Source organism: Salmo trutta, chromosome 26 (assembly GCF_901001165.1).
Source record: "Salmo trutta chromosome 26, fSalTru1.1, whole genome shotgun sequence".
Lineage (NCBI taxonomy): Eukaryota > Metazoa > Chordata > Actinopteri > Salmoniformes > Salmonidae > Salmo > Salmo trutta.
In genome coordinates, this window is record NC_042982.1 from 134,213 (window position 1) to 147,857 (window position 13,645).

A 13,645-nucleotide genomic window follows, 5' to 3' on the forward strand; every position below is an offset into this window, starting at 1 on the left:
TCTGTATTGTTATTGTAATTGTTTTTAATAACATGCCCAGGGACTGCGGTTGAAAATTAGCTGGCTGGCTAAAACCGGCACTTTTACTGAAACATTGATTAATTTGCACTGTCCCTGTAAAAACAAAAATGAACTCAACTCAACTCTAACAGAACACAGAGAGTGTTCTTCAATGGAAGCCTCTCCAACATAATCCAGGTGGAATCGGGCATTCCCCGGGGCAGCTATCTGGGCCTCTTACTTTTTTCAATCTTTACTAATGACCAGCCACTTGCTTTTTAAGTAAAGCCAGTGTGTCTATGTATGCGGATGCCTCAACATTATCAGCTACTACAGCGAGTGAAATCACTGCAACACTTAACAAAGAGCTGCAGTCAGTTTCAGAATGGGTGGCAAGAAACAAGTTAGTCCTAAATATTTAAAAAACTAAAAGCATTGTATTTGGGACACATAATACACTAAACCCTAAACCTCAACTGTAAGAACTGTTGATATGCTGAATGCACTGAGGTGTCTGTTTAAACTACTAGCACACAGCTCAAACACCCATGCATACCCCACAAGGTCTCTTCACAATCTCCATGTCAAGAACAGACTATGGGAGGAGCACAGTACTACATAGAGCCATGGCTACATTGAAGTCTATTCCACATCAGGTAACTGATGCAAGCAGTAGAATCAGATAAAGAAATATATAATTAAAATACACTTTATGAAACAGTGGGGACTGTGAAGAGACACACACAGGCACAGACACAAATACACATGACAAGACACGCACCCTACACAGATGTACACATGAATTGTGTATTGTAGATATGTGATAGTACAGTCGAGGCCAAAAGTTTTGAGAATGACACAAATATTAACTTCCACAAAGTTTGCTGCTTCAGTGTCTTTAGATATTTTTGTCAGATGTTACCATGGAAAACTGAAGCATAATTACAAGCATTTCACAAGTGTCAAAGGCTTTTATTGACAATTACATGAATTTGATGCAAAGAGTCAATATTTGCAGTGTTGACCCTTCTTTTTCAAGACCTCTGCAATCCGCCCTGGCATGCTGTCAATTAACTTCTGGGCCACATCCTGACTGATGGCAGCCCATTCTTGCATAATCAATGCTTGGAGTTTGTCAGAATTTGTGGGTTTTTGTTTGTCCACCCGCCTCTTGAGGATTGACCACAAGTTCTCAATGGGATTAAGGTCTGGGGAGTTTCCTGGCCATGGACCCAAAATATTGATGTTTTGTTCTCCGAGCCACTTAGTTATCACTTTTGCCTTATGGCAAGGTGCTCCATCATGCTGGAAAAGGCATTATTCGTCACCAAACTGTTCCTGGATGGTTGGGAGAAGTTGCTCTCGGAGGATGTGTTGATACCATTCTTTATTCATAGCTGTGTTCTTAGGAAGAATTGTGAGTGAGCCCACTCCCTTGGCTGAGAAGCAACCACACACATGAATGGTCTCAGGATTCTTTATTGTTGGCATGACACAGGACTGATGCAAGCGCACACCTTGTCTTCTCCGGACAAGCTTTTTTCAGGATGCCACAAACAATCGGAAATGGGATTCATCAGAGAAAATGACTTTACCCCAGTCCTCAGCAGTCCAATCCTTGTACCATTTGCAGAATATCAGTCTGTCCCTGATGTTTTTCCTGGAGAGAAGTGGCTTCTTTGCTGCCCTTCTTGACACCAGGCCATCCTCCAAGTCTTCGCCTCACTGTGCGTGCAGATGCACTCACACCTGCCTGCTGCCATTCCTGAGCAAGCTCTGTACTGGTGGTGCCCCGATCCCACAGCTGAATCAACTATAGGAGATGGTCCTGGCGCTTGCTGGACTTTCTTGGGCGCCCTGAAGCCTTCTTCACAACAATTGCACTGCTCTCCTTGAAGTTCTTGATGATCCGATAAATGGTTGGTTTAGGTGCAATCTTACTGGCAGCAGTATCCTTGCCTGTGAGGCCCCTTTTGTGCAAAGCAATGATGACGGCACGTGTTTCCTTGCAGGTAACCATGGTTGACAGAGGAAGAACAATGATTTCAAGCACCACCCTCCTTTTGAAGCTTCCAGTCTGTTATTCGAACTCAATCAGCATGACAGAGTGATCTCCAGCCTTGTCCTCGTCAACACTCACACCTGTGTTAACAAGCGAATCACTGACATGATGTCAGCTGGTCCTTTTGTGGCAGGGCTGAAATGCAGTGGAAATATTTTTTGGGGATTCAGTTCATTTGCATGGCAAAGAGGGACTTTGCAATTAATTGCAATTCATCTGATCACTCTTCATAACATTCTGGAGTATATGCAAATTGCCATCATACAAACTGAGGCAGCAGACTGTGAAAATTAATATTTGTGTCATTCTCAAAACTTTTAGCCATGACTGTAGAGTAATGGCCTGAGGGAACACACTTAATGTGTTGTGAAAAGTGTTATGAAATGTAATGCCATGTAATATTTTAAATAGTATATAACTGCCTTAAAGTAGCTGGACCCCAGGAAGAGTAGCTGCTACCTTGGCAGCAACTAATGGGGATCCTTAATAAATACAAATACAAAACTAAATCCTGTAATGAATAATGTGGAAATTCAGCAAGTTGAGGTGACTAAACTGCTTAGAGTAACCCTGCTTGGAGTAACTCGGTCAAAACATGGTCAAAACATGTTGATGCAACAGTAGCTAAGATGGGGAGAAGTCTGTCCATAATAAAAATCTGCTCTACCTTCTTAACAACACTATCAACAAGGCAGGTCCTAGAGGCCCTAGTTTTGTCACTCCTGCCACAAAAAGGGAAAAAAATTATAATTGGCTCAGAACAGAGCAGCACGGCTGGCCCTTAAATGTACACAGAGAACTAACATTAATAACATGCATGTCAATCTCTTATGGTTCAAAGTACAGGAGAGATTGACTTCATCACTACTTGTTTTTGTAAAAGGTATTGACATGTTGAATGCACCGAGCTGTCTGTTTAAACTACTAGCACACAGCTCGGACACCCATGCATACCCTACAAGACATGCCACCAGAGGTCTCCTCACAATCCCCAAGTCCAGAAACGACTATGGGAGGCACACAGTACAACATAGAGCCATGGCTACATGGAACTCTATTCTACATCAGGTAACTGATGCAAGCAGTAGAACCAGATTTAAAAAACAGATAAAAATACAGCTTATGGAACAACAGGGACTGTGAAGAGACACAAACACAGATACAGACACACGCATACACATGCTAACACACACACTCTACACACACGTACACATGCATTTTGTATTGTAGATATGAGGTATTAGAGTAGTGGCCTGAAGGCACACACTTAATGTGTAACATTTTAAAATGTACATAACCAGATTTGGGTAGGTTACTTTCTAAATGTAATCCATTAGAAATAGAAATAATCCACAAATGCTGAGACACCATAGTCCGGTGTCCCATTGTGACATAGCTGAAACCACCATCCCGGAGGACGCACAGCCCGAATTCTCAACCAAAGAGGATCCGGTATGTGTCCTCTATTCATTTGAATGTGTTGACAGTTGGAAAAATAGCTTGAGCTGCGCTGAGAATTAGAAATGTATGAAAGCCAATGGTCCAATATTCTAGAACACTGCTGTGTGTACATGTACACATTTTTGACTATGATGATGCTTTATACTCACATCTGATCCATCCAAACCAACTGGTCCAGTAGGTCCCCTAGGGCCGCTAATGCCTTGGAAGCCCTGTAAAACAAAGAACCCTGCGTCAAACTCTAAAAAACAACCTGGATACATCCACAACCCACAAAGCATCTGAACGAACACATGTGTAGGGTAAGATTCCATGCTTGAAGTGGAATGAAAAAGGTGGTGTTAATAATTTTCATTTTAGTAACAGCGTTCATACTTTAGTGCAAATATTCTATAAGGGGTGCAGGTACTCAAGCAGGAGGCAAGGCAAACCCGTTTTCACGATTTCTGGTATATCATCAAAATAAATCAATCACAGCATGTTTTTGGACTCATTCAAAAGTTTTGACATGACTAAGAAAAATACTCTTGGAAATTAATGTTGAAAGTACCATTTATATTCCTAAAACATAAGTTGAAAATGATGCTGTTGCTGCTTCCTGTTGACAATAACTTTTGATTAAAAGCCCAATGTCAAAACACCATTTTGAAGTGTCCAAATCAATATTCAAAATATGCAGAAATAGTTAGTGCTATATTGAAAACTTTGACATAAAATGTACTACCTACATATACAGATGTAGGATCTTAATTTGATCACTCTTTTGCTGCTGAGAATGTTCACACAACTTGTTGTGTATTTGAATTTGAAAAAGGCTTCTAAAATGTGTAATTTTAACTTTGAAATTTCAGACTTGATTTGCCGTAACGAAACATTTTGCGACCCCTACAATAAAGTAAATTCATTATAATCCACATAATTCACATTTCCTGTTGCTGCAGGATTAATTTTCCTGCTTTAGCAAACTGGCATGTACATGTGCTACAATAGTAATTATACTACTTCTATTTTATTGAATGTGCATATGCACACTCATATCGATTAGGAGGGAAATCAGTTTGTATACGCTGTTGAAATTCACACACAAAAAAGACAAAAACTGGAGATATTGTTTACATCACTGGTTAGTGGACAACCTGCAGAAGACAGTCAGCTACATTTCAGTGTTGGGGGACACCAAAACAGAAAAAGAAACGCAACACTGTTTGTCAATTACTCATATCGATATCACGTTGAAATCAATAGCGCGAGAGGTGGGAAAATCAGGGTGCATGTTCTGTTAAAATTAGTACAGCTCAAAAACCACAGGGAGTCTGGGAATCATTTTTATATCACTGGTAGAGGACAACTTATAGGGAACAGCCTGCTACATTTTGTATTGTTGCATTTTGATTGAAGTGGGTTGTCAACATTATAAGTGTAACACAACATTTATTTTTATTTTTTACAAAGTTTAAATCAATAGAACGGGGGCAAAACGTTTCAGTTGAATGCACTGTTTAAACGTACATTATACAAAGACAACATTGAAACATGGAAAAATCTATATATGAGTGATTATCTATGAAACTCACTTAGATAACACCTTTGATGGTAGCAATACATGGTTATACGATCTACAGAAAAGCCAAAGGTGGGGGTGTGGCCGTTTTATATTCAGAACCACATTCCTGTCGCATTCCTGAGAGGACCTCATGTTAAACACTGTTGAAGCCCATTCTGGTGGGAAGCTGCTATAGACCACCAAGTGCTAACAGTCAATAGATATTCAGCAAGGGATCAGCAGGGGATCAAATACTTTTTTCCCTCACTGTATCTGTTAAACCATGTGAAGAGATGGCGTGATTAATGGGGAACCAATTACTTGTCTCCACAAGGTCTGTGCGCAAGTCACTCCCTCCTTTGAGGGGGGGTGTATGGCAGTGTCTGGAACCATTGTATGTCTTCTCTCATGTTGCACTTATCCTAGGATAGTGTATGACCTAGAGGCCCACTCCCCTCAGTGAGCTTGTCCAGGAGTGGGGTCAAGAGGGGTTTTTTGAGATGGGAGTATTTAGAGTTGACAATTGATTTATGCCATTGGATGAGATGGTGGTTTTGTGCTATGAAGTACCAGGAACGGGATTAGAACCTCGTTTTAGGGACCAAACTGAACGATAATTTATAGTGAATGCTATCTGGCTATGGGATACTCCTCTCTCAAGTAAAAGTTTTTCTTTGTGAACTGTTCCTAAGATCTGTGGTTCGTCATGTACGTTGAGAGGGATGTATCTTGGCTATAAAAGTTCTTTGTACTTTTGCGTTGTCACTTTTCAATGGTTCATTAGAAATTGCACATCATTGAAAGTCAGTGCTTTTGCAAAGCTCTTATTATTAAAGATGTAGTTTAAGTATAACTCTGACTAGTGTGTGAAGTTTGTAACTCTCCTCATTTGGTAATGCAGAAATTAGCCACCACATAATGTATGCAATAACAGAGAAGTATATTTACTGGGTGATTAAAATATTGACTGGCTTTCATCAGGCTGCCCCCTCAAGAGAAAGCTTCAAACTGTAACTAGTGCCTGCTACCTGGTTCAGGTTATCAGTCAACCGACCAGGGTAGTTACAAACAGCACAGGAATAAAATTGTCAGCATGAATTGATCACATCTTTACTAATGCTGCAGAAATTAGCTTGAAAGCGGTATCCAAATCCATTGGATGTAGTGATCACAATATAGTAGCCATATCTAGGTAAACCAAAGTTCCGAAGGCTGGGCTGTATAAGAGGTCACACAATACGTTTTGTAGTGATTCCTATGTTGTTGATGAAAATAATATTTGTTGGTCTGGGGTGTGTAATGAGAAGCAACCAGACGCTGAACTTGGCACATTTATGAAATTGCTTAGCCCAGTTACTAAGAAGCATGCACCCATTAAGAAAAAGGCTGTAAAACTGTTGTATCCCTGTGGATTGATGAGGAAATTTAAAAATGGTGTGGTTGAGAGGGATGAGGCTGTAATGAACACGATGGGAGAGAGAAAGCTGGTTTCAAGAGCAGGGCGCAGCAGGTGTGTATTTGCAAGGGACCACAGGAGGAGGCATGTAGCTGGGTCCAAGGGCAGGCTGAAGGTCATACACAGGTGGTCCAAAAAGGAAACAGTACAGGCAAGGAGAAGGCTAGTAAAGTCATCCGGGAGATCAGGAAATAATAGGTTGATAACAGGAAATCCGATTTGCTAAAGTACAGGCAGGGAATAGGCAAAAGGGGTCATTAGTGAGGCAGGCCAAAACTGTCATACTCGGGAGGATTCAATTACAGTAACAACAGTGCTCCAATAGAAGCGTGTCACAAACCAAACAATACCTCACAATGATTGGGTGGAAAGAACTGAACTAAATAGTGTGTGATAATGACATACAGGTGTGTGAACAGGTGATCAGAATTCAGGTGATTGGGATCTGGAGAGTGAGCTGCGTTCAGGGGATCTATGTGTTTGAGATTGTGAGCTGGAAAGTGGGCTGGAAAGTGAGCTGCGTTCAGGGGATCTACGTGTTTGAGAGTGTGAGTTGGAAGCAGACGTCACAGGGGAAAAATAAATGGCAAATAAGTCTGGCTGCACAACCGATTGTCAAACGTACTACAAATTGAGAAATCATGTGACTAAACTGAGTAAAAAGAAGAAACTACACTATGAAACAAAGATAAATGACATAAAGAATCATAGTTAAAAGCACCTTTGAAGCACCTTAAGGATCCAACCCTTTTTTCAATTTTAGTTTAAAATGACATACCCAAATCTAGCTGTCTGTTGCTCAGGACCTGAAGCAAGGATATGCGTATTCTTGATACCATTTGAAGGGAAACACTTTGAAGTTTGTGGAAATGTGAAATGAATGTAGGAGAATATAACACATTACATCTGGTAAAAGATAACACAAAGAAAAAAAAAGTATTTTGTATTTTTTTTTGTACCATCATTTTGAAATGCAAGAGAAAGTCCATAATGTATTATTCCAGCCCAGGTGCAATTTTGATTTTGGCCACTAGATGGCAGCAGTGTATGTGCAAAGTTTTAAACTGATCCAATGAACCATTGCCTATCTGTTCAAAATGTTGTATCAAGAGTGCCCAAATGTGCCTAATTGGTTTATTAATACATTTTCAAGTTCATAATTGTGCACTCTCCTCAAACAATAGCATGGTATTCTTTCACTGTAATAGCTATTGTAAATTGGACTGTGCAGTTAGATTAACAAGAATTTAAGCTTTCTGCCCATATCAGATGTCTATGTCCTGGGAAATGTTCATGTTACTTACAACCTTATGCTAATCACATTAGCCTACATTAGCTTAACATACCGTGAGAGGGACACCGCAGGGGTTAGATGAAATTTTGGGCAAAAAGGAAAATTCCTTTCCATCATTCATTGAATAAGATGCCTCATTCATCACAAAACCACTGATATTGCCGACTACTTTAATGATTTTTTTCATTGGCAAGATCAGCAAACTTAGGCATGACATGCCAGCAACAAACGCTGACACAACACATCCAAGTATATTTGACCAAATGATGAAAGACAGGCATTGTAATTTTGAATTCCATAAAGTGAGTGTGGAAGAGGTGAAAAAAAGTATTGTTGTGTATCAACAATGACAAGCCACTAGGGTCTGACAATTTGGATGGAAAATTACTGAGGATAATAGCGGACAATATTGCCACTACCATTTGCCATATCTTCAATTTAAGGGAAGCAAAATTTAAGGGTAGCAAAAGCAAAAGTAATTCCCCTACCTAAGAATAGTAAAGCCCCCTTTACTGGCTGAAATAGCTGACCAATCAGCCTGTTACAAACCCTTAGAAAACTTTTGGAAAGAATTGTGTTTGACCAGATACAATGTTATTTTACAGTAAACAAATTGACAACAGACTTTCAGCACGCTTAGGGAAGGACAGTCAACAAGCACAACACTTACCACAAATAACTGATGATTGGCTGAGATAAATTGATGATAAAAATATTGTTGGGCTGTTTTGTTAGACTATTTGACATTATTGATCATAGTCTGCTTGAAAAACGAATGTGTTATGGCTTTACACCCCCTGCTACAGTGCATTCGGAAAGTATTCAGACCCATTGACTTTTTCCACATTTTGTTATGTTACAGCCTTATTCTAAAATTGATTAAATAGTTTTTTCCCTTATTAATCTATAAAATACCGCATAATGACAAAGCGAAAACAGTTTTTTTTAAATGTTTGCAAATGTATTAAGAATAAAAAACAGAAATAACTTATTTACATTAGTATTCAGACCCTTTGCTATGAGACTCGAAATTGAGCTCAGGTGCATCCTGTTTCCATTGATCATCCTTGAGATGTTTCTTGATTGGAGTCCACCTGTAGTAAATTCAAATGATTGGAAATGGTTTGGAAAGACACTCACCTGTCTGAACCAATCTTAACGTTATGGTAGAGTGGCCGGACAGAAGCCACACCTCAGTTGACAGTGCATGACAGGTCAAAAACCAAGCCATGAGGTCGAAGGAATTGTCCGTAGATTGCAGCATTGAAAGTCCAAGACTCTTCCTAGAGCTGGCCGCCTGGCAAAACTGAGCAATCAGGGGAGAAGGGCCTTGGTCGGGGAGGTGACCAAGAACCCGATGGTGACTCTGACAGAGCTCCTCTGTGGAGATGGGAGAACCTTCCAGAAGGACAACCATCTCTGCAGCACTCCACCAATCTGAACGTTATGGTAGAGTGGCCGGACAGAAGCCACACCTCAGTAAAAATCACATGACAGCCCGCTTGGAGTTTGCCAAAAGGCGCCTAAAGGACTCTCAGACCATGAGAAACAAGATTATCTGGTCTGATGAAACCAAGATTGAACTCTTTGGCCTGAATGCCAAGCGTCATTTCTGGAAGAAACCTGCCACCATCCCTACGGTAAAGCATAGCGGTGGCAGCATCATGCTGTGTGGATGTTTTTCAGTGGTAGGGACTAGGAGACAAGTCAGGATCGAGGGAAAGATTAAAGGAGCAAAGTACAGAGAGATCCTTGATGAGAACTTGCTCCAAACTTCCTCCAGTTCACCTTCCAAAAGGACAACAACCCTAAGCACACAGCCAAGTCAACGCAGGAGTGGCTTCGGGACAAGTCTCTATCTGAATGTCATTGATTGGCCCACTCAGAGCCCGGACTTGAACCCGATCGAACATCTATGGAGACCAACAGAAGAACAGACAGATAGAGGGGCAATCAACAAAGTAAAGGAGTCCAGGTGAGTCCAATGAACGCTGCTGCGTGTAATGATTGTGACAGGTGTGCGTAATGATGGACAGCCTGGCGCCCTCGAGCGGGAGCGGGAGCTGGCGTGACAGTAACCCCCCCTCAGGGGCACCACCTGGCTTCCCACATGGGTGAGCCCAACGGGCCGGGCCGAGGCGTGGGAGAACGACGAGCCGGCCGAGGCGTGGGAGCCCGACTGTCGGCCGAGGCGTGGGAGACCGACGAGCTGGCTGAGGCATGATGTGGGATGGGAGCCTGCCGAGCCAAAGAAACCTCTCGAGCCAGCTAACACATGCAAGACCGACGAGCCAGCTGAGGCACCCGGTTCCATCGGTGGCGGCACCCAGACCCGACATCAGCACAAAAAACACAAACTCCCTGATGCTTCAAATAGCGGTGTCAGCATTTTGTAAGGATAGACGCTGGAGACCAGAAGGAAGTACAGGGAGTGAACATTTAATGAAACAGCGGACATATAACAAAACATAAACAGTGTCTGGATAAAATATTACAAAAAAGTAGTAGTCTGCTTTACTACAGATTGCTCAGGACTTCTACATTTTGAACCCAGACTGCATAGAGAAACTTGCTGATCACTAGATCACAGACAAAAAAAGCACTTAGCCAGCTCAGAGAGAGGCTCTGAGAGAACCAAGATCTTCTCTTTGAAGTGCAGGTATAGTTTAAAATGACCCTGCTGGTGATGCCTCAGATCCTGATTTATTTTAGCCTGAAACAATCAAGTTATTCACTAAACATTGTACTCTCCAGATGTGACTTCACTTTAAGACTTCTGCCAGTGGTCCTCCCAACACCAGTCTAGAAGATAGGCAGGAAGATATTCCGACCCAACATGAACCCAAAAAATATATATAAGTTGAATGGGTTTCCATCTCATTTTCAACTCTACTGTTGGGTAATATAGCAAATGTGCCCACTCTGGTCTTGGCACATGCGCTCTAGCCAACAGCTCACACATAGCCTACCCCCACTGTACAGTATCTACACTGCTCAAGAAAATAAAGGGAACACTTAAACAACACAATGTAACTCCAAGTCAATCACACTTCTGTGAAATCAAACTGTCCACTTAAGAAGCAACACTGATTGACAATACATTGCACATGCTGTTGTGCAAATGGAATAGACAACAGGTGGAAATTATAGGCAATTAGCAAGACACCCCCAATAAAGGAGTGGTTCTGCAGGTGGTGACCACAGACCACTTCTCAGTTCCTATGCTTCCTGGCTGATGTTTTGGTCACTGTTGAATGCTGGCGGTGCTTTCACTCCAGTGGTAGCATGAGACGGAGTCTACAACCCACACAAGTGGCTCAGGTAGTGCAGCTCATCCAGGATGGCACATCAATGCGAGCTGTGGCAAGAAGGTTTGCTGTGTCTGTCAGCGTAGTGTCCAGAGCATGGAGGCGCTACCAGGAGACAGGCCAGTACATCAGGAGACGTGGAGGAGGCCGTAGGAGGGCAACAACCCAGCAGCAGGACCGCTACCTCCGCCTTTGTGCAAGGAGGAGCAGGAGGAGCACTGCCAGAGCCCTGCAAAATGACCTCCAGCAGGCCACAAATGTGCATGTGTCTGCTCAAACGGTCAGAAACAGACTCCATGAGGGTGGTATGAGGGCCCGACGTCCACAGGTGGGGGTTGTGCTTACAGCCCAACACCGTGCAGGACGTTTGGCATTTGCCAGAGAACACCAAGATTGGCAAATTCACCACTGGCGCCCTGTGCTCCTCACAGATGAAAGCAGGTTCACACTGAGCACATGTGACAGACGTGACAGAGTCTGGAGATGCCTGGAGACGCCGTGGAGAACGCACAGCCCTCCATGTGCTCGCCAGAGGTAGCCTGACTGCCATTAGGTACCGAGATGAGATCCTCAGACCCCTTGTGAGACCATATGCTGGTGCGGTTGGCCCTGGGTTTCTCCTAATGCAAGACAATGCTAGACCTCATGTGGCTGGAGTGTGTCAGCAGTTCCTGCAAGAGGAAGGCATTGAGCACATCTGGGACATCATGTCTCGCTCCATCCACCAACGCCACGTTGCACCACAGACTGTCCAGGAGTTGGCGGATGCTTTAGTCCAGGTCTGGGAGGAGATCCCTCAGGAGACCATCCGCCACCTCATCAGGAGCATGCCCAGGTGTTGTAGGGAGGTCATACAGGCACGTGGAGGCTACACACACTACTGAGCCTCATTTTGACTTGTTTTAAGGACATTACATCAAAGTTGGATCAGCCTGTAGTGTGGTTTTCCATTTTAATTTTGAGTGTGACTCCAAATCCAGACCTCCATGGGTTGATAAATTGGATTTCCATTGATTATTTTTGTGTGATTTTGTTGTCAGCACATTCAACTATGTAAAGAAAAAAGTAGTTAATAAGATTATTTCATTCATTCAGATCTAGGATGTGTTATTTTAGTGTTCCCTTTATGTTTTTGAGCAGTGTACTTTATCAGATTATTATGGATAAGAGTGATATTATTTGTATTTGTCAAACAGCAGACAAGCATCGATCATCATGTCACCGGAATAAAACCCTCAATATTTATTGGAAAGAGGCATCAAGCTCATCACCTTGCACATCCTGTGAAGTTCATCATAATTAATTTAATCTGTAGCCTAATAAACTGCATGCTTTTCCGAGTTGTAATGGTAGGACCACGCAACATATCATCACATGACTCTAAGTTTACTTCGATATAATGGTTATTACAGGGTGTCTGCGGTGTCCTTAAAAAGTCTGAAATGAATTTAGAAAAATTACAATAAAATGATAGCCTACTCCTAACAAGGCGCATTTTCAAGATGCAAGAGAGCTCCACATGCAGCCTCTGACTCTGCACATATGCGTGTGCCACAGCAAGTCGGTTGTAGCCAGATGAGCGAGCATAGCGAGTAAAGGTAGGCTACAAAATAGATAAGTAATTTGAAACATTGCTTGTAGTTTGGCTAGTTCTCACCCATTAGCTAGTTAAGTGCATTATCTTTATAATTCCTCTAATGAAAGTGTCTGCCCTGCTCATGTGCCTGTTTCGCTGGGGACTGCTGCAGTGATAATGAACAAGCCACGTTTTACTGCCTTTCCCACAGTGCTCCTGTAAAAAATGTGTCTGATTCTAACTATAAGAAAAACACAGCCATCCTATACTTGTCACAGTTTAACAGTTGAAGAGAGGATATGCTCAGATTTGTGCAGGTATATATTTTTATTTGTCAGCTGTCTATTTTACAACCGAGATATTAATATGGATTTGAGATACGGAGTTGCCGAAATGAGCATTGGCCATTGCGAGCACACCGGCCTCATTGGGTATTAGGCTATGACAGCAACATTTTATTTAGGACATTAATAATTACTGTTAGTTTCAAACATGCCTACTTCCAGTGAAAATGATATTTAGAGGTAGTGATTGTGCAGACTACTCAACAACTGTCACACCCTGATCGGTTTCACCTGTCTTGTGATTGTCTCCACCCCCTCCAGGTGTCGCTTGTTATCCCCTGGTGTATATATCCCTGTGTTTCCTGTCTCTCTGTGCCGTTTACCGGTGGACCTCGATTCCCTCATCGCCCTCAGCATTAGAATTGATGGACGTCAAAGGGAACGCAGGAGTGAGAGGAAGTCTGGCCTAGGTCACTCTTGTTCATCCGCAGTGGCTCGCTCACCTTCGAAGGAATCCGGAAGTCTCCGAAGGCTGTTTTTCCGAGAGGATCAGAAGCCACCCGAGCTCCCTCAAGAATCATTGGCGACGGGTGAGTCAGATACTCTGGAACATATGCAACTGAGCAGAGATAGGTTATCGCCATGGAACGTTCACATAGGC

The 13,645-nt window shown here is 42.4% G+C and overlaps 1 protein-coding gene across 5 annotated transcripts in view; it reads right to left on the reverse strand.

Moving 5' to 3' along the window:
• Nucleotides 1-13,645, reverse strand: part of col4a4 (collagen, type IV, alpha 4) — a 192,101-nt gene that overhangs the window by 91,647 nt on the left and 86,809 nt on the right. For all 5 annotated transcript variants that reach the window (XM_029714261.1, XM_029714260.1, XM_029714262.1 and 2 more), the window contains one exon: nucleotides 3,673-3,735. In XM_029714261.1, the coding sequence (XP_029570121.1) occupies nucleotides 3,673-3,735 (63 nt within the window). The remainder of the gene's footprint in view (nucleotides 1-3,672; nucleotides 3,736-13,645) is intronic.